The 20202-nt window shown below is 38.8% G+C and overlaps 1 protein-coding gene across 7 annotated transcripts in view; it reads left to right on the top strand.

The window, feature by feature from the left end:
• ELAVL4 (ELAV like RNA binding protein 4) overlaps positions 1 to 17836 on the top strand; it is a 98335-nt gene extending 80499 nt beyond the window's left edge. For 6 of the 7 annotated variants that reach the window (XM_033152177.1, XM_033152180.1, XM_033152176.1 and 3 more), the window contains exons 4-7: positions 9688 to 9841; positions 10488 to 10713; positions 12530 to 12568; positions 15564 to 17836. In XM_033152177.1, coding sequence (XP_033008068.1) covers positions 9688 to 9841; positions 10488 to 10713; positions 12530 to 12568; positions 15564 to 15891 — 747 coding nt within the window. In that variant the 3' untranslated portion in view covers positions 15892 to 17836. The remainder of the gene's footprint in view (positions 1 to 9687; positions 9842 to 10487; positions 10714 to 12529; positions 12569 to 15563) is intronic. The other variant, XM_033152178.1, reaches the window with a different exon arrangement.
• Positions 17837 to 20202: the final 2366 nt, after the last annotated feature.

The raw sequence follows: 20202 nt of genomic DNA, 5'->3' as shown, positions 1-20202 counted from the left end.
CCAGCACCATAATTCAAAAGCATCAATTCTACGGCGATCAGCCTTCTTTATGGTCCAGCTCTCACTTCCGTACATTACTACTGGGAAAACCATAGCTTTAACTATACGGACCTTTGTCGGCAAGGTGATGTCTTTGCTTTTTAAGATGCTGTCTAGGTTTGTCATTGCTTTTCTCCCAAGAAGCAGGCGTCTTCTGATTTCGTGACTGCTGTCACCATCTGCAGTGATCATGGAACCCAAGAAAGTGAAATCTCTCACTGCCTCCATTTCTTCCCCTTCTATTTGCCAGGAGGTGATGGGACCAGTGGCCATGATCTTAGTTTTTTTGATGTTGAGCTTCAGACCATATTTTGCGCTCTCTTCTTTCACCCTCATTAAAAGGTTCTTCAATTCTTCCTCACTTTCTGCCATCAAGGTAGTATCATCAGCATATCTGAGGTTGTTGATATTTTTTCCGGCAATCTTAATTCCGGTTGGGGATTCATCCAGTCCAGCCTTTCGCATGATGTACTCTGCATATAAGTTAAATAAGCAGGGAGACAATATACAGCCTTGTCGTACTCCTTTCCCAATTTTGAACCAATCAGTTGTTCCATATCCAGTTCTAACTGTAGCTTCTTGTCCCACATAGAGATTTCTCAGGAGGCAAATGAGGTGATCCGGCACTCCCATTTCTTTAAGAACTTGCCATAGTTTGCTGTGGTCAACAGTCAAATGCTTTTGCATAATCAATGAAGCAGAAGTAGATGTTTTTCTGGAACTCTCTGGCTTTCTCCATAATCCAGCGCATGTTTGCAATTTGGTCTCTGGTTCCTCTGCCCCTTCGAAATCCAGCTTGCACTTCTGGGAGTTCTCGGTCCACATACTGCTTAAGCCTGCCTTGTAGAATTTTAAGCATAACCTTGCTAGCGTGTGAAATGAGTGCAATTGTGCGGTAGTTGGAGCATTCTTTGGCACTGCCCTTCTTTGGGATTGGGATGTAGACTGATCTTCTCCAATCCTCTGGCCACTGCTGAGTTTTCCAAACTTGCTGGCATATTGAGTGGAGCACCTTAACAGCATCCTCTTTTAAAATTTTAAATAGTTCAGCTGGAATATCATCACTTCCACTGGCCTTGTTGTTAGCAAGGCTTTCTAAGGCCCATTTGACTTCACTCTCCAGGATGTCTGGCTCAAGGTCAGCAACCACATTTCCTGGGGTGTATGAGACCTCCATATCTTTCTGGTATAATTCCTCTGTGTATTCTTGCCACCTCTTCTTGATGTCTTCTGCTTCTGTTAGGTCCTTTCCACTTTTGTCCTTAATTGTGGTAATCTTTGTACGAAATGTTCCTTTCATATCTCCAATTTTCTTGAATAAATCTCTGGTTTTTCCCATTCTGTTATTTTCCTCTATTTCTTTGCATTGCTCGTTTAGAAAGGCCCTCTTGTCTCTCCTTGCTATTCTTTGGAAATCTGCATTCAATTTCCTGTATCTTTCACGATCTCCTTCGCATTTTGCTTGTCTTCTCTCCCCCGCTATTTGTAAGGCCTCATTGGTCAGCCACTTTGCTTTCTTGCATTTCTTTTCATTGGGATGGTTTTCGTTGCTGTCTCCTGTATAATGTTACGAGCCTCCATCCACAGTTCTTCAGGTACTCTATCCACCAAATCTAAATCCTTGAACCTGTTCTTCACTTCAACTGTGTATTCATAAGGAATTTGATTTAGATTGAATCTTACTGGCCCAGTGGTTTTTCCTACTTTCTTCAGTTTAAGCTGGAATTTTGCTATAAGAAGCTGATGATCTGAGCCACAGTCAGCTCCAGGTCTTGTTTTTGCTGAGTGTATAGAGCTTCTCCATCTTTGGCTGCAGAGAATATAATCAATCTGATTTCGATGTTGCCCATCTGGTGATGTCCATGTGTAGAGTCGTCTCTTGTGTTGTTGGAAAAGAGTGTTTGTGATGACCAGCTTGTTCTCTTGACAGAACTCTATAAGCCTTTGCCCTGCTTCATTTTGATCTCCAAGGCCAAACTTGCCAGTTGTTCCTTTATCTCTTGACTTCCTACTTTAGCATTCCAATCCCCTATAATGAGAAGAACATCCTTCTTTGGTGTCATTTCTATAAGGTGTTGTAAGTCTTCATAGAATTGATCAATTTCGGTTTCTTCAGCACTGGTAGTTGGTGCATAAACTTGGATTACTGTGATGTTAAAAGGACTGCCTTGGATTCGTATCGAGATCATTCTATCATTTTTGAAGTTGCATCCCAGTACAGCTTTCGCCACTCTTTTGTTGACTATGAGGGCCACTCCATTTCTTTTACGGGATTCCTGCCCACAGTAGTAGATATGATAGTCATCCGAACTGAATTCGCCCATTCCTGTCCATTTTAGTTCACTGATGCCTAGGATGTCAATGTTTATTCTTGCCATCTCATTTTTTACCACATCCAGCTTACCAAGGTTCATGGTTCTTACATTCCAGGTTCCTATGCAATACTTTTCTTTACAGCATTGGACTTTCCTTTCGCTTCCAGGCATATCCGCAACTGAGCGTCCTTTCGGCTTTGGCCCAGCTGCTTCATCAGCTCTGGATCTACTTGTACTTGTCCTCCGCTCTTCCCCAGTAGCAAGTTGGACGCCTTCCGACCTGAGGGGCTCATCTTCCAGCGTCATATCTTTTATATGCCTGTTGTCTTTGTCCATGGAGTTTTCTTGGCAGGGATACTGGAGCGGCTTGCCAGTTCCTTCTCCAGGTGGATCACGTTTGGTCCAAACTCTCCGCTATGACCTGTCCATCTTGACCTGTCCATAGCTTGCCTGAGTAATTCAAGCCCCTTCGCCACGACAAGGCAGTGATCCATGAAGGGGACCTGGATTTTAGGGTTCTTTAATCCCAAAAATATGCATAACACGAGCAGATGACTTTAGGTTCCTCCGTGTTCCCCTACAGAGCCCTTCCTGAACTGTTGTGGTTCATTCATTTAGGTACATAATGCTTCACATTCCCTTCTTCCTTCTTTGTTGCTTTTTTCATCAAGTCTAATCTTTCTCTCTCACTTGCATCTTATCTGCCCTCCTTAATGTGCACCCTCAGAAGCTGCTGAGTCACTTCCATATTAAATGACCTATTTGTGCTATTGACTGGCACAACTTAAATATTAATAATGAACACAGTAATAAACATTACATTAGGATAAAGGTGACGTGATCAAATGGCCTGACTCGTGCAGCATATTTCACCTCAAGCAGTTGATAAAACCCAAGAGCAAATGGTGACAAATGGAGTGATCTATTTCTTTTCCTTTTCATTGAACTTCCTGGTTTAGGTATATCCTGAAGCATTATCTGTATCCCCTAGAACATCTTGACTTAATAGTTATTGATGCTCCTATTTCACTTGAATTGCATAATCCCCCTGTGCAGCTTGTTATGAAAGGTAAACAAAGCATTCTGGAAAGTACTGCCTGCACATGAATTTGTTTTTTTTCTGTGCTGCCTCTATGGGTACCACAGCAAGACACTTACTAAGCTCCAACATATTTAGTACTTACGTGCTGTGGAAGTTCAGAGTTAACAGATACAGAATAAATATACAAAGGGTGTAACTGATAGTCGTTGCTTGGAAGGGGAAGGGAGAGGAAGCCCCAGAATAGCATACAGGAAGACAAGAGGGGAGTTAGTTTTGTCAAGAAAGCAGAAATAGTTGAGCTGAATAGTCTCTTTAGCACTATATTGATTTCTACCCATTGTTTGATTGGATAACTATATCACAAAATTTGGTTGTGTGGATTTTGAGGTATGGTTGTGTTTTGGTTCTCATATTGTTTTGGAAAGCACAGGTTTGAAAGATTCGCCTTTAAATGTGACCTGAACCAAATTTGTTCCCATCCCTACTCTGCAGACAGCTTAGATACTTGGTGTTCTTGCTTGGATGGATTGTGGAGGGGTTTAGGGCAGATCCCTCTTGTTTTTCAAAAGACATTTCGACAAACTTTCCAGACCCATGATTCTAACTAAATAGTACATCCACATATCTATATATCCCATGTTCTGGAATTGTTTTGTTTTGAAAACTGCCCTCCCACATCTGGAATAGAACATAGAAGTTATAAGAAAATGGCAGAAAATTGAATTACCATCAGAAGTAATTGTGCCATCTAGAATGACCACTGAAAATGAGGCCTTTAAAAGTGGCTTTATAAATATAGAAGCTTCAATATATGAGGGAGGGAATCAAAGAATTGTAGAGTTGGCAAGGATCACAAGGGTCATCTAGTCCAACCCCCTGCAATGCGGGAATCTTTTTGCCCAACATGGGGCTCGAACCCACAACCCTAAGATTAAAAGTTTCATGCACTACCTACTGAGCCCCTCTCTGCAACACTTCATTTTGGATCCCGCCAGCAGGACGTTAACACACACAAATTCATTGGGCAGTAGTAAGCGCTCTCTGCCAACATAAAGTTTTTTGGATTGCTTTGTCTGAAAAACAGCTTGCACTGTACTTTTCTATGCCTTGTAACTCTGTGGGCAATGGGAGCTGATTATCATTGGGAATCATGGTTTGGGGAGGGAGGGCTAAATCTTCCCTCCCTTTGGAAATGACCCTCACACCTGGTATCTAATTTTTTAAAAATAAAAAATATGCAGTTGCTAACCACACTAGTAAATAAATGTGTGTTTTGGCCTTCATTTTAGGATTTGTCAAACTACTACTCTAGGCTCTTCTTTCCAGTTGTGCTATATTGGTCAAACTGCATGTTAGCGCTTAATACATAGCGTGCAGCTACATTGCTTGTTTGTCCTTAACTGCATGCTCTGGGGTCTCTGTTATTGGCATTGCAGCATGTGGGGAGAGGAGGTTTATCCCTGTCTTCCAGTGCCACAAAACACACAGACCCTGCATGGCTACAAGGCTTAGAAAATAATTCCCACCTCTCTTTGGAGTGAAACAATTTATTTGCAGCTGTCTCCTGAGTCCTTTCTCTTTGCTGTCTCTGCAGCTGAACTACAGTGCGGTCCTCTGACCTACCCCGCTCTTATTTGAAGCCCTGTTTCTCTGTTTCTTATCTGCATCCTTTAATATGATCTACACAACTACCCATTTACCACTGTGTTTAAATTCCACAGTTCTGTTCCCCCCCCCCCATTTCAAGTAAGTGAAGGGAGCAGCAAGAAACATTCACACAGGTCTGTGTGCTGCTGCTGTATGCACATTCTAGAACGCCCTGCAAGTTCTAGAACCTTGACTTTCCAGGGTACTGAAACAGACAGGGAGCCTCAATGAGTATAGGAAGCTATGCAATTGAGACATTCACCCTCCACAAGTTGGATGGTGACCGGTATGGCCAAAAGAGACAGAGATACTGCCTTCTTCCATTTTCCTGTAGTAACTTAACACTTAAGCCATTACAGTTATCTGTGTTTTATGTATAGGAAGGTGCTTACCCACCATAAACAAAACTTAAGAATTCCCATGTTAGGAACGTGTCCTTTACATTCCAAGAATTTGGAATGTTTTGGTGTCATTCATATAAAGCATAGGTTGTATTATTTAAGTTGGATCTGTCCATTTTGCTTTCTCCCAGTTTCCTGTTTTTCCAATGTTCAACTTGTCTTGGTAAACTTTCTAGGAAGAGTACCATGAGACCAGCAACATTGAATGTAAAAGAGGCATTAGCTCCTTCGTATAATTATTAGAATATTAGAATTAGAGGACAGCTTCCAGGAAAGTTAAAGCTCAGGTTGCTTGGGTATTGAAGTTTGAATACATGTAGTTTCATTCTCCAAGTCTTACATCTGATGTATTTGTGCATGTCACCTGAATGAGTACTTCCCATTCTTTTCTCCCCCTCTCCACTTCTTGCGTCTTATATGCGTCTTAGGAGTCAGAATTAGGACAAACCTATGATCCACATATTTTGTAGACATTACAATGGCAATGAGTAGTTTTACTATATACAGATTAATGCATGAAATTATGCTCACAAACACAGTTTATATAGAAACACTAGAACTTTAAAAAATAGCATGTATTATTTAGGCTATGAAATTTTGAGTGGCACCTGTGTTGGTATGGTGTAGTTAAAATAAAAAAAACCTTTGCCTCCTTAGACAATGTTAATGTGACATCATTTTTTGTGGATTACAACACACTTTATCAGACGCATGCTGTGTTATCCTACATTCACACAAGTGCTGAGAAGAAAAGAAAATGTCTGTATATAGTAGAGCCAGAAAATCATTACAGTTAAGGGATAGCAGTAGGTGTGTCACATTGCTATGTAGAATCAATTTTTTTCAAGATAAAATCAAACTCTACCTGGGCACTCCATTGCCTCTAGGTTGCAAATCAGAGTACCTTGGCAATATTCCTACATTGGTGGTGGTGGTGAGTGGCCAGGCTCATTTGTTTTAGGGCCAGAAGAAATACAGTGAGTACTTTGCTGCTAATACGCCTTACCAGTATGTTTTTAATTCTCCTTTTGCTACCCAATTCTTCCTCACAATACATGGCCTGGTACATATTTGTGCTTATCTGCAAGACCGTGTGAGATTAGAGGAAGAAAATCCAGTGAGTAGGCAGTTACAGGATCACTGCAGGCAGTCTTTCATATGTCTGATGCCTGACTAAATATTGGGATTTTGTGATTACATCCCACAAAGGAATAGAACTGATGCCTGTATTTTGTATGTAAGCCTTTTTTTTAAAGGTAATCACTGCAGAAATAAAATAGGAATTAACTTGATAAAAATAAACATGTTTTTGACAAGCCATGTTTATGTTTCTTGCAGCTAGTCTTATGCATACACAGGTGTTTTTAAAATGCTGAAGTTGGGCTGACTTCCAAAACTTTGCTACCTAATGGCCCCTCAACCCAACACTTAATAATCTGTTTCACATGCAGATATGCCCATTTCCAGCATATGAGGATTTGTTGACTGGGGTAATAATATTGTGCAAGTATTACAAGAGGAATAGCCATTATATCTTTGACATCCACCTATAGCCTTGCATGGGGAAATAAAAGAAGAGAGTAGTAGCTCTATTCCCAAAACAAGTTGGGGTGTGGTGTAAGTAAGGAAATTGTTATCTTCACAAACCCATTGTGGATAAGTGAGGGTCTACATTTAGGGACATTTGCCACATCACAGGCTTTGCTGATGAGGAGTGATAGCTGATGGGACTTGAAGACACCGTGTCTCAGTATCCTATCGCTCTGTTGAGTTTTGTGAAAGACTCAATGTTCCCTGAACCTAAAACTTGAAACCACTGTCATACGCTATAACCAGTCCCTCTCATTGTTCCCTTTTTATCACCTTTTTAAAAACATTTATATTTATATGCACTGGGATCCTTTAGAAAATGACACCTAAATATTGAAATGTGGTTTCGAATTCTTTGCAGTGTAAACGTGTGTAACATGTTTATCTTCTAATGAAGATTGTGGAGGCAAATATTAGTCTTTCTCTGATATTTTCTTAGTTGACTCATCTGTTTTTAGGAGAAAATACATACATCTATCAGTTGTCTTTTCGAGAGATAGGTGTTGCTTGTCATGTTACTGACTTGAACCCTCTCCTCCACACGTGCTGTTGCATGGATGTAATACAGTGGTACCTCTCAAGACGAATGCCTCGCGCAACGAAAAACTCGCTAGACGAAAGGGTTTTGCGGTTTTTTAGGTGATTCACAAGACGAATTTTTCTATGGTCATGCTTTGCAAGACGAAAGGGTTTTGCGGTTTTTTTCGCACAATGCATTCCTATGGGAAACCGTGCTTCGCAAGATGAAATTTTTGCAATACGAAACGACTAGCGGAACGAATTAATTTCGTCTTGCGAGGCACCACTGTACAGCAATTTATGGATAAGCTGGCTAGACTTTAAATACTTTGTATTAGACAAAAGTGAAAAGCTTCAGAAAGTTGTTGGGTTTGTATATTCGAGTATTATAGTATGCCAAAAAGCTTAATCTCTTTATACTTTGTGTGGAATTGCTAGCAGTACCAAGGAATGGGTTGGCAAAAAGGCTTTTTGTAAGATGGAAAATACATATTTTCAAACCGGAGCTGGTGGAAATATGAAACAATATTGACAAATTAAACAGACCTCTATATATAAATCATACATTGTATGTTGACTGCAGTTATTAAAATGAATATTAAATCATTCTTTCACTGAAATGTGTTGTATTTTGCTAAAGCATTGTTAGAATGCTGCATAATATTTTAATACGTATTGACTGGCAACAGCTGGATGTTTTTTCAGTTTGAGGGGCAGTTAGAACTGAGTTGAAAATAGCATGATGCTGAGAATGGGTTCACTAAGCAGATGTTTTGTTAGTTATTCTGTAATGCAAACAGGGTAGATCCTGCCAGTTTAGTATGAATACATAAAGAGAAAACGTCTCACTGCAGAAAGCCTCATCTGTTTCTAACCATTAAAGCAAAACAACCCTGAACCTGTGCATACTAGGTTCGTTCGGATTGTGCTGGATACAGTAAATCATTTTATACACCCACAGCCCAAAGGGGTAAATTTACAAAGCTGGTGTGTGGGAGGCTGCACATTATCTCCTATCTTCAGTCACTATTTGTATTCCTGCATTTAAGGACCTTATCCTTGCATGTGTTTCAAAATTATTTCCAGCTTTCCTTTTGTTCTCACCATTTTTTTCTATTTCTCAGTTTCTATAATAAGAGCAGGTAGAATCAAGTGAGAAGGTTATTTTAAACAAGCTGTCGGAACTCAAAAGGTTGAAAACAGTCTGTTAACCAAGTGTGTGATGTAAAGGTCTTTGTGGGATTTGTGCTTTTAAGCTTGGTCCACATATGATCTAGGATTGGCGTGAGTAGTGAGGAAGCCACATTTGCCAATAATAGTAAATTGTTCAAGGTCATTAAAACAAAAAAAAGATGGGTGGCAAAATAACAAATGCAGTTCAATGTAAGCAAGTGTCAAGTGATGTGTGTTGGGACAAAAGGTCTTAATTTCTCTTAAAACTCATGTGAAACTCAGCGACTGACCAGGTACAAGACCTTGGGGTCATGGTGGATAGTCAACCTGTGTGTGGCAGCTTTGAAAAAGCACTAATCTCTGGTGCAACTGTGTTTGGAAGACTGAACGGTTCTGGTTCCTCACCTCAAAAAGGATATTGTAGAGTTGGGGAAAGTTCAGAAAGGGCAGCCAGAATTATTCAGGGGATGGAGCGACTCCTCTGTGAGGAAAGGTTACAGCCTTTAGTTTAGAGGAATGGCATTTAAGAGGTGACATGGCTGTAGTTTATAAAATTATGGCATGGAAAAGGTGGGTCGAGAGGAGTTTTTTTTTTCCTCCCCTCTTTCATAGTACCAGAACTTTGGACATCCAGTGAAGTTGAATGTCGGAAAGCTCAGGACAGACAAAAGAAAGTATTTCTTCATGAAGCACATAAACTATGGAACTCGTTCCCACATTTAATGGTCACCAACTTGGATGGCTTTAAATGGGGATTAGACATATTCATGGAGGACTATGCTTCTGAATCCCACTTGCTGAGAATGGGCAGAGTGCTATTGTGTTTTTGTCTGCTTTCAGGCATCTGTTTTTGGCCACTGTTAGAACAGGATGCTCGACTAGATGGGCCGCTGGTCTGATCAGCAGGCTCTTATGTTTAAAATATAATACATTATTTAACCACATGTTGTTTAACTCCTAGGTTTCCTACGCCCGTCCAAGTTCGGCATCAATCAGAGATGCTAATCTGTATGTCAGCGGCCTTCCAAAAACGATGACCCAGAAAGAGCTAGAGCAGCTTTTCTCGCAATATGGGCGCATCATCACCTCAAGAATTCTGGTTGATCAAGTCACAGGTTGAAAAACATTTTATTTATAAGGACATTTCTAAACTTGAATTTGTTTGGAAGGTCCTTCATTTGCTGTTTTAATTAAAGCTCTCAAGTGCTTTCCCTCTACTTTTTATACACAGGAATATATAAAGGAAATTGCATATTTAGATTTGCTGACAAAGGGAGGGGAGGTTGATAATCAGCTGTAATTCCCAAATGCTGGGTTGGGGACAAATCAGTAATTTGTGGAAGTCTTGTAAATGTGTAACCAGTTGGAATGGGGGCAGGGAATTCTGGTTCAGGCTGAAATAAACGTGGTTTCATCAGAAAAAACATTTGGACAAATATGATATTCCACATTTATAAGAAGAAAAACTGCCATATGTTTAGAACTCTACATCTATTTTTGTGTGTTTAGCTAACTGTGTATAGGACCATAAATGTTCATATATAGGTGGAGTTATTAAGGCTGTATCTTTGTAAACAGCTCAGAGATTCCATAATTAAGTAGTGTATGAATTATTTAAATAAAATAAAAGGGTTGCAGTTGCAATAGGTTTCTTTAAAAGTCAACTTAATGCATGCAACACTTTATTTCCTGTGGTGTTACGTAACTTCCTGTGGCCTCCTTTCTTCCTTTGCTTATTTAAATACACTATTCTTTTCCCAGGTGTTTCTCGTGGTGTAGGATTTATCCGTTTTGATAAGAGAATAGAGGCAGAAGAAGCCATAAAGGGACTAAATGGCCAGAAGCCTAGTGGTGCTACAGAACCGATTACTGTGAAGTTTGCTAATAACCCCAGTCAGAAAACAAGCCAAGCCCTCCTTTCCCAGCTGTACCAGTCTCCCAACAGACGCTATCCGGGACCTCTCCACCACCAAGCTCAGAGATTCAGGTAACTTTCTCCAAATAATTTATTTTATTGTTATTTACCAAGTTATATGTTACTTTTCAGTATCCTGTAACTGGGAGTTAGGTGGGCCATCTTTTAGCAGGTTCCTGAGTTGACAGAACTGTGGTTTGACCAGATTTTGTCGGGCAAAGGAATGATAGGACAATCATGTAAACAAGAAAAGGAATGTGTGTGAATTATTACCTCACATAAGAATGAGAAACAGAATTCAATTTCATTTATACATGGTGCATTGATACAAAAAGATTAACATAGCAGTAGAGTAATTAAAAATAAAAGCCCCAGTCAAGGGAATTAGAGATACAGTAAAAAGCTATGTGCTTGTTGCCATGTGCCCCAGGATATGATTAGCTTGCAGCAGTCCCTTGTTAAGCGAAAGGTACAGGAAGCAGGTTATATACTAGATATTTTTACTAGACAATCAAAGTTGACAATACAGATCACCTGTTAGATATCTCTAACGCAGTATAGTTGCCCTGCTTATGAACTACGGTTGTGGGGACCTATTGGCATTAAATGCCTGCTTTTGAAGTGCTCAGATAAAGTACAAAGAACACACAGCTTTATTTCAGTATCTGTTCATTGAATAGAATACATATATAGATAGAAATAAATAAATATAAAGTGGCCTACGTCACACATAATACTAAACCATGGTTTGTTTAGCCAAAGTGGGATGTGTTTGAGTGTCAGCCCATGGTTTCTTTTCTGTTACCATCACAATGTGAAGCCATGGTTTGTTGTTGACTACACAAATTCTAGGTTGTTTTAACTGTGGTTCAATGTTATGTCCTCTCTCTCAACAATCTTGCCTAATGATGGTTTGTTTGGCCACCTTTCCTAGATGCTTGCTTGTAGAGGCAAGAGCAGCTGGAATGTAAACCCAAGTTGTGGGGAAACAAGCCATGCCTTGTTTACTTGTCAGTTGAGACAAATTGATATTTGCTTAAACTAACCAAGGTTAAACAAAACCTCAGTTTAGCATTCTGTGCAGATACAGGTTTCTGAACAATATTCACAAATTGTTTCACATTTAAAGCATTTACAGAACACTTCTTGGTTTTTCTGATGAAGTGTGATGGATGTTACATTTTTATTTTAAAGTTAATTCTTCTGAACAATGTAGCTAATTTCAGTTCGCTATTTATTTCCTACAACCCTGACCCCTTGGGAAACAAAAACGTATTTGCCTAATACATTAATATGGAAAGCTGTGCATTTTTAAAGTTGGGGAGGCCTTTATACATGCCACATTCTGACTGCCCATCATACTAAACATTGTCAGCTTTGTTTAATGATCTGATCTGCAAAATGTTAGGATAATCTGCTCTGGCTTTTAGGCATCAAAAATAACTTCTCCCAACAAAAGAAAAATGTCTACAATTCACAATACTAGTACAATCCTAAACGGCTGCCACCAACATATTTTTTATTATTATTTCTATTTACAGGTTTAATGACAATGGAAAGGTAAATAGTTGAAAACATAGTAATAGTTACAATTTCAGGCAAATACAGTGTGCAGAAGCAAATCCGCAAGGGAATTCTTCCGTGGTGAATCAAATTGTAAGATGGTGGAATGTTACCTTTCTTCATTACCAGCACATTTTTAAATGTCATTTGTTTATTGTGGAAGTAAAAACAGCTCTATAGCTGCTGGTTCATTAGACCCGCTAGATGTACAGGAGTTTATGTTATGAATTTCTTCTTTGAAAATGGAGCATTATTAATAAAAGTTCCATTGAGCAATCTTGCCATCTGTGAGACATTAACCCAGAGACCCTCCTTCTCTTTTCAGGCTGGACAATTTGCTTAATATGGCCTATGGCGTAAAGAGGTAATTAGAATTGAACAGATTGCCAGATGTCCATGTTGGCACAGATTGGTGCTATAATTTTTTTTTAATCACTAACTTTATTTTGTTTTTAATTCTTTCCTTTTTCCCCCACCAGCATGCCAAATGTTTTCTGTCTTTTCGTTTGGACTTCAGTTGGTTTTCTTTAACACCATGCACAAACACACACACAAAAATAGTGTATGATTTTTGTGTGCATGTTCTACTTTTTCTTTTGTTACAGGTCTTCTAAGATGGTTTAGGTGCAACAGCTACAAGCACTCTGATTTCCTAAGTGTATTGTTAAATGACTTTTTAAAAGTCTCAATCAGTCAGTGTTTATTATAACAGATTTGGTGTCACTGGGCTTATAGTGTGAAATTGTCACTGAAAATGTGACTCAAACCCAATATTGTAAGGGAGCTGCCCAAGTTTCGTAAAACGCTGTAACTGTGTGCACCTTAATCAGGCCTCTTATTTTCTTCATTGCAGGTTTGACAAGTGTTTCCAGTAATTTAGAGCTTGTGGTTTGCCTTCTTTTAAGTTAAATATTTGCTTGTTCTGATTTTTATTTCATAGTATCATTACTGGAAATTTGAAAATACTGTCCTGATGGCATGAAAATGTTACATTAGTATGACTTCTCTGTTAATAATCCACATACATCAGCACAGATGTTAAAGGACTGTTTCTCACATTTACAATCCACAAATGCTGCATGTATAGCTATGGGTCCTCCCAAGCCTCTCACCATATGGTACATGGTACATACACAGCTGTGTGCACACATGTCCAATTGCAATCTATCCATGTTAAAAAAGTAGGGTGTGATGAAACATGCCCACCCACTCCAGTCTTTGAGATGGGGTGGGCTGCAAGGCACTCTCTGGATTTCCAAGTAGGACAGGAATTTACCAGTCAGGAAGCCCCCTCTCCTTGACACCACATTTGTCACATCCACAGAAGAGTATTTGATCATTAGCATTTGCCAACAGTCCTGTGAGGTGTGAATGGGGCCATTCGCCTCCAGATGGCAGACACAGGAGGGGACATGCCTGATGAGGGAGATGTTTTGGGTGTGATTTTGCTTTTTTTGTTAAAAAAAAAAAAGATTTTATTGATACACCAGAACAACAACAAAACAGAAAAAACCCCAAAATTAGATAACGACAATAAAAGTTACAACCAACGAAACTTAAACATTTACACCGCATAAATATAAATAACATAAAATTTTGACTTCCTTTGGATGTGAATTGATCTCTCCTAGTTAATGACATGAAAATTTTTGGGTGCATATATTTTCTTAAAGGAACAGAGTGAGGTGGGTTGGGGGCTCACTTTTTATTACAGGGTGTAGGTATCAGAAATATAGAACGTCGCCCACAGACTGCAGGTATAATATTTCATGCTGCATGTCAATACTGCCTGTACCGTGTAGATGCAGCCACACACACAATATTTCTGGATTGTAGCTTTGAACCAGCACTTGGTCTGCCTTATGAAATCACGCAGGGTGGGGCTGCCATGTTCCCCAACCTTTAGAGATTTCCAGCTGTTTTATACATTCCCCAAGCATTTCTAATCGTTGTATCCATGGCAGGAAAAAAAACATTCCTATTGCACTTTAGAAGTAACAGAGTATATATTTTTCCTGCACAGAAGGTAGATTCAGTTGAGTGTGGTCACTTCTGAACTTACCACCTGGAGCTTGAAAGGATGAACTTAAACTAGGGTGGTTAAGCAGTTTTGCTTGAATAATCTCAGCGTTAAACTTTGTTCCTTTTTATCTCCCTGCTTCCCTTGATTTCTGGGGTGGTTGTAGAGCACCAATTACAATGGGCTTAACTGCATGATTACATGCTACCGAATACTACCTCCCCATGTGATTTCAGGTGGCAAGTTTTTAAGCAGCTACCATATAGTTTCTGGACACTGGAATCCATCTAGATCAGGGTGCTAATGTGACACCCTCCACATGCTGTGAACTAAAACTCCCATCATCCCTGACCATGCAGCAGTCTTTAGTTTTCATAACTTGTCGTGCTAATGATCTAGCAAGTAATAAGTCTAGTAAATTACACAAAACAAAAGTGCTTGCTGCCCTTTGTTGTGGTTCAGCTAGGCTAGCCCCATACAGCTTTAAATATATCTATGTAAAGAGAAAGAACTTATACGTGTAATGTACATTCATATTACACACAACATCTTAGACAGGATAGCAATGCTTTTTCTAGGGTCTCAGTAGTTTCAAATAAAGCTACTTGGTAATTTACTTAATGCCTGTGTGAATACAATAAAATCGTAGAATTGTAGAGTTGGAAGGGACCCCAAGAGTCATTTCGTCTAACAGTCTGCAATGCAGGAATCTCAGCTAAAGTATCCGTAACAGATGGCCATCCAACTTCGGTTTTAAAATCTTCAAGGAAGGAGCCCACCACCTTCCAAAGGAGTTCATTCCACCGTTGAACAGCCCTTTCAGAAAGTTTTTTCCCGATGTTTAGTCAGAATCTTATTTCTTGTAACTTGAAGCCATTGTTTTGGGTCCCAGCCTCTGGAGCAGGAGAAAACAAGCTTGCTCCATCTGCCACGTGGCAGCCCTTTAGATACCTTTGATTGAACCAACAAAGCTTTCATCAGGCAATAAAGGTAGTAGCTACAACCTACTCAGATAAAACCATGTACAGTACTAGATTACAACATAAAGGAGACTTCATTTCATTGCAAAGTGCAGCCAAGTTCTCCAAGGGAACTACTAATACACACTCAATTTCAGTTCCTTACATCGAGTTCAGGAACTGTTGTTTCAGAGGCATTTAGTAGTGCATTTTAAACTGAATGTTACGCCGTGTACTGAATGTGCGTTCTTCACTGCAGAGAATTTAACAGGCTCTTTTTCTTTTCTTGGTCTTGGTTTTATGTAATGTATGCTTGAAACTGATCTGTAGATTAGCCCTCCTCTCTCTCTTTTTGTCTTTTTTCTTTGTTAATCTGATAGGTTTTCTCCAATCACAATTGATGGGATGACAAGCCTTGTAGGAATGAACATCCCTGGCCATACTGGGACTGGGTGGTGCATCTTTGTGTACAACTTGTCCCCCGACTCCGACGAAAGTGTCTTGTGGCAGCTCTTTGGCCCCTTTGGAGCAGTCAACAACGTCAAGGTGATTCGCGACTTCAACACCAACAAGTGCAAGGGATTTGGCTTTGTCACCATGACAAACTACGATGAAGCTGCCATGGCAATTGCCAGCCTTAACGGATACCGCTTAGGAGACAGAGTATTGCAAGTTTCCTTTAAAACCAATAAAACCCATAAATCCTGAATTTCATATCTTTAATAATTATTATAAATATATATATATATAAATATATATACGAACAAACAAACAAAAAACTTTCAAGGCTTATACTCAACCATGGACTTTTATAAGCCAGTGTTGCCTAAGTATTAAAACGTTGATATCCTGTGAACAGGAAAGGATTTTATAATGCTTAGAAAAAACAAAACAAAAAACCTTTGATGCATTGAATGTTCTTTCATAGCTGTCGTTGTTGAATATAATATACATAGATAACAATGTGCAGGGATTTTTACCCGGCCAGCTAGTTTTACTACCTTCCTTGAAGGTGGGTCTTTTTAAGATGACCATTCACTCATTTGAAAAATAAATAAATAAATAAATGAAAAAAAAATCTAAAACCATTTTTACAGACTAATGGGATTAGCAGATTTTGCTCTTTTTTTTCCAAAATGTTTGATCCAATCAGATTGGTAAACCCCCAACATAAATTAAAGAGGAACAATAAAAATTGCAAAATGAAAAAAAGAAAGAAACATAATTTTGCAACTTTTTTATTTTTCCTTTTTTATTTTATATCATGTGAACTAAACAGTCTTCTGTTAGGGATAGGGTAAAAGGGGGGGATACCTGATGACATAACAGTTTAAATAACATTAACAATGTTGCCAAAGAGGTGGTCTCTTTGCTGAAAATGGGTTTCAAGAAAAATCTATTTTTATAAAATATAAAGAATTTTTACAAGAGAATCTGGATTTGAGAAAAAAAATATTTTGACTGGCTAATTTAGGGGAAATTGACAACTTTGTCATGTTCATACTGCACTGGTAACTTTTTAGAGATCAAGATGTGTGTTTTAAACTGGATTAAGTAGATTGTTTTTTGAAGGATGGGCTACAAACAGATGATCTTCGTATCTTTTCATAGCATGTAATAAAAATATTAAATACAGAACGGGAGAGTGTTCTTCCCAGGCACACAGTTACCCACAGTCAAAACCCAAAAGCAAGGAGATGAGTTGCAGGATGGTTTTTCTTTAAGTCATCAGTATGGGATATCAGCAGAACAAAAGTTTTGGAAAAAAATTAATTTTAATCAAAAAGTTCCTTTCTTTGAGCAGTAGGTGCTACAAAATTATTTACATATCTTAGTATCATAGTTAAATGTAATGTGTTTAGAGGGGGGGAAGTACATTTGCTTTAAATTTGTTAAGAATTTTCAGATTCACTTTCTAGCCCATACTGATATAAATTGGGCTATGTTGGCACATTTGAAACACTCTTTACGTTGCTTGAAACACTTATTTATTTAATTGCTGATGTGACGCATATGCCAAAATCAAATATTGCTAGTTTGGCTAGTCTACTTATTTGTTTACTTAAACTATGGGAAGAAGCATATTATTGTGTCATTTTGTTGTGTGTGTATGTGTATATATAATATAAATATATATATATATATAAAAGAAGTTATTTTTTTCCTTTTGGTTAACTTATTCTAAGTTGTAACACTTTGCTAGTTTCGTTTGTATGTCTTAAAATGTTTTCTTAATGATACTTAAGTGGCAAGAGGTATCAAGGTAACCTGTGTAGAAATATTGTTTGATATATTGTCATGTTTGTTGTGAATATTATTATTTTTTTCTTACTGCACAGTAGAAAACAACAAAAACTGGGTCTTTATTTTGATGTAATTCAGATTGGGGAAAACAGAGCTAAGGGAACAAAATGACTGAGGGAGTCCTCCCATGTCCAGTGCACTGATCCTTTTCGTATGTTTGTGCTTTGTATGGTTATATATTTAAAACAAAAAAAAGGTCATGCTCTTCCCTGAGTACTAGAAACAGTTACTCGCTATGCATAATCTAGTTGATAGTTAAATTTGCTATTGCTTTTCTTGTCTTGTTATATACAATTTTTTCAATACCAGTTTAGTCTTAATGGTAATAAAACGTTATGGTTCTTTATAACTTGTGCTTATTTTGTGCATTCCGCCCCCCCCCCTGCCGCCGCCTACCCATGCTTATACCCACTAACTGCATGTAAACTACATACTGATTTTATTTCATTTATTTATTTTCCACACTGAAGCAGCAAACATTTTATGGTACAAGAATAATTTAACAGCAAAGGCTGTGCATCCTAAATGTCATCAGTTCATTTACATTTTGAAATGATTTTAAATTTCAAACAAAACAAAAAAACAGAAAATACCCTCATTCAATGTTTGGGGAAAACCTTTCTACACCATCTGCTGTGAATGAGCGCAGTTTGCTGGGAAAGTTTTGATGCTATTTCTAAGCATTAGTGGGGAAGGCATGTCAGAATCTTTTCTCTACAATGTGTTTTACTATCTGAAATTAAAAATTAAAAAAAATCTTTCTTAGGACCAGGCAGTTGTATATTTTAGTTATACTGTATTACTTCATGTTTAACTTGCTAGTTTAGATCATTTCTGAGGGAAAGTATTGTAAATGGTTTTTTTTTCATAACCTTGTTGTGTTTGAATTATTTGTATTTAAATTGTCCAGACAATAAATGAAAGTGTGTAGAATGGCTATGGACTTGCCATATTTTTAAATGTGTTCAGCTGTTTTCATAACCACAGCTTCATCCATATATCTTAATAGTTTTTAATCCTGTAGATCCCATTTTTTAAATTCTGGTTTCATCTTTCCAGCCCTTATAACTTTTCCATGCATGCAGTTAACAATGCAGTTATTAGGGGCGTAGGCAGGCACTAAGATTTGCCTTGAATCTGTCTGTTTCTGTACTTGCTCTGCTTCAATCTCTGTTCTGAGTTCCAAACCATTCTGTATAAAACAAAGTTGTGTGTTTTCCTATTAACTGTAATGCAAGAATCTAAAAACATCTAAACAAATTTACCATTTTTTTTTAAAGTGAATGAAATTTACAGGTAAGTCTCTCAAGATTGGCCTTAGCCTCCCAAATTATAGACAAATAGTTCCAGGGACGTTTTTAGAGGAATCAAAAGAGAGCCAGTTTCCTACATAATGCGTTATGGGGTAGGGAACACAATTCTGTCTCTTCCTCAACTAGAATGTATACATTTTTGTCTCATAATTATAAGCTGCCAACCAAAACCAGATTCTCTTTGGGATAAGGTGGAACTGTCTGCTCCTCAGGAGCTGTGATGATGTAGCTGTAGGTCTTTATTGTCTGAGTGATGCTTGTCTGCAAAGGGCGGGTCATAACCATAGAAGCCCTAGCAGTGAAAAGGCATTTCTCATGGCTTTTGGTAAAGATTAACTATATTGCTGAGGGACGCGGGTAGCGCTGTGGTCTAAACCACAGAGCCTAGGGCTTGCCAATCAAGGTCGGTGGTTCGAATCCCCACAACAGGGTGAGCTCCCGTTGCTTGGTCCCTGCTCCTGCCAACCTAGCAGTTCAAAAGCACATCAGAGTGCAAGTAGATAAATACTGTATTTTCCGGCGTATAAGACGACTCCCAACTTTTCCAGTTAAAATATAGAGTTTAAGATATACTTGGCCGCAGATTCTCCACCCGGCATATAAGACGACCCCCGACTTTTGAGAAGATTTTCCTGGATTAAAAAGTAGTCTTATACGCCAGAACATACAGTAGGTACCGCTCCGGCGGGAAGGTAAATGGTGTTTTCGTGTGCTGCTCTGGTTCACCAGAAGTGGCTTAGTCATGCTGGCCACATGACCCAGAAGCTGTTCACCAGCTCCCTCAGCCTATAGAGCGAGATCAGAGCTGCAACCCCAGAGTCGTCCGCGACTGGACCTAATGGTCAGGGGTCCCTTTTACCTAGTAATCACAGTTTTGGAGAAAGTAACGCTGAATAATCCAGTCGGAAGAAACAAATGTACAGTGTGACAGCTGGAAAATAAGATGTGGGAGGGACAACAGTGAAAAAGGAATCATAACAGCCAAATCTTGTTCCTAACCTGTAAGTGTTTGTAGGGATCAGAGTAACCATGATCCACTTAGGCCTCTTGAAGGGCTTCTTCCCCACCTCACTGATTTTCCTGCAGTTCTCTCTTTTAGTCAAAGCTGAATGGGAATACAGGCTGAGCTCCTGAGGATTATTATCTCCTTTGTATATATCCTGACAATGAGAAAACACAACATAAATCTGATAACTGACTGACTGACTGACTAGGAACAACAACTTGGAGTCGTAGTGGATAGCTCAATGAACATGTCGCTGCTGATAATTTCACAGGATATAGTAAACCTGGTGATTTGAATGGCATCAGAGAACTCACTTAAGTGATCAACCAACCTATAATCACAGCACCTTAAATGGTCATAGCCCCTGGAATTAGAATTTCAAGAGTGAATCATTCT

This window comes from Lacerta agilis, chromosome 6 (genome assembly GCF_009819535.1).
Source record: "Lacerta agilis isolate rLacAgi1 chromosome 6, rLacAgi1.pri, whole genome shotgun sequence".
In the NCBI taxonomy this organism is placed as follows: domain Eukaryota; kingdom Metazoa; phylum Chordata; class Lepidosauria; order Squamata; family Lacertidae; genus Lacerta; species Lacerta agilis.
Note: the sequence above shows the minus strand (reverse complement) of the source record. Positions and strands in the feature narration are given on the sequence as shown.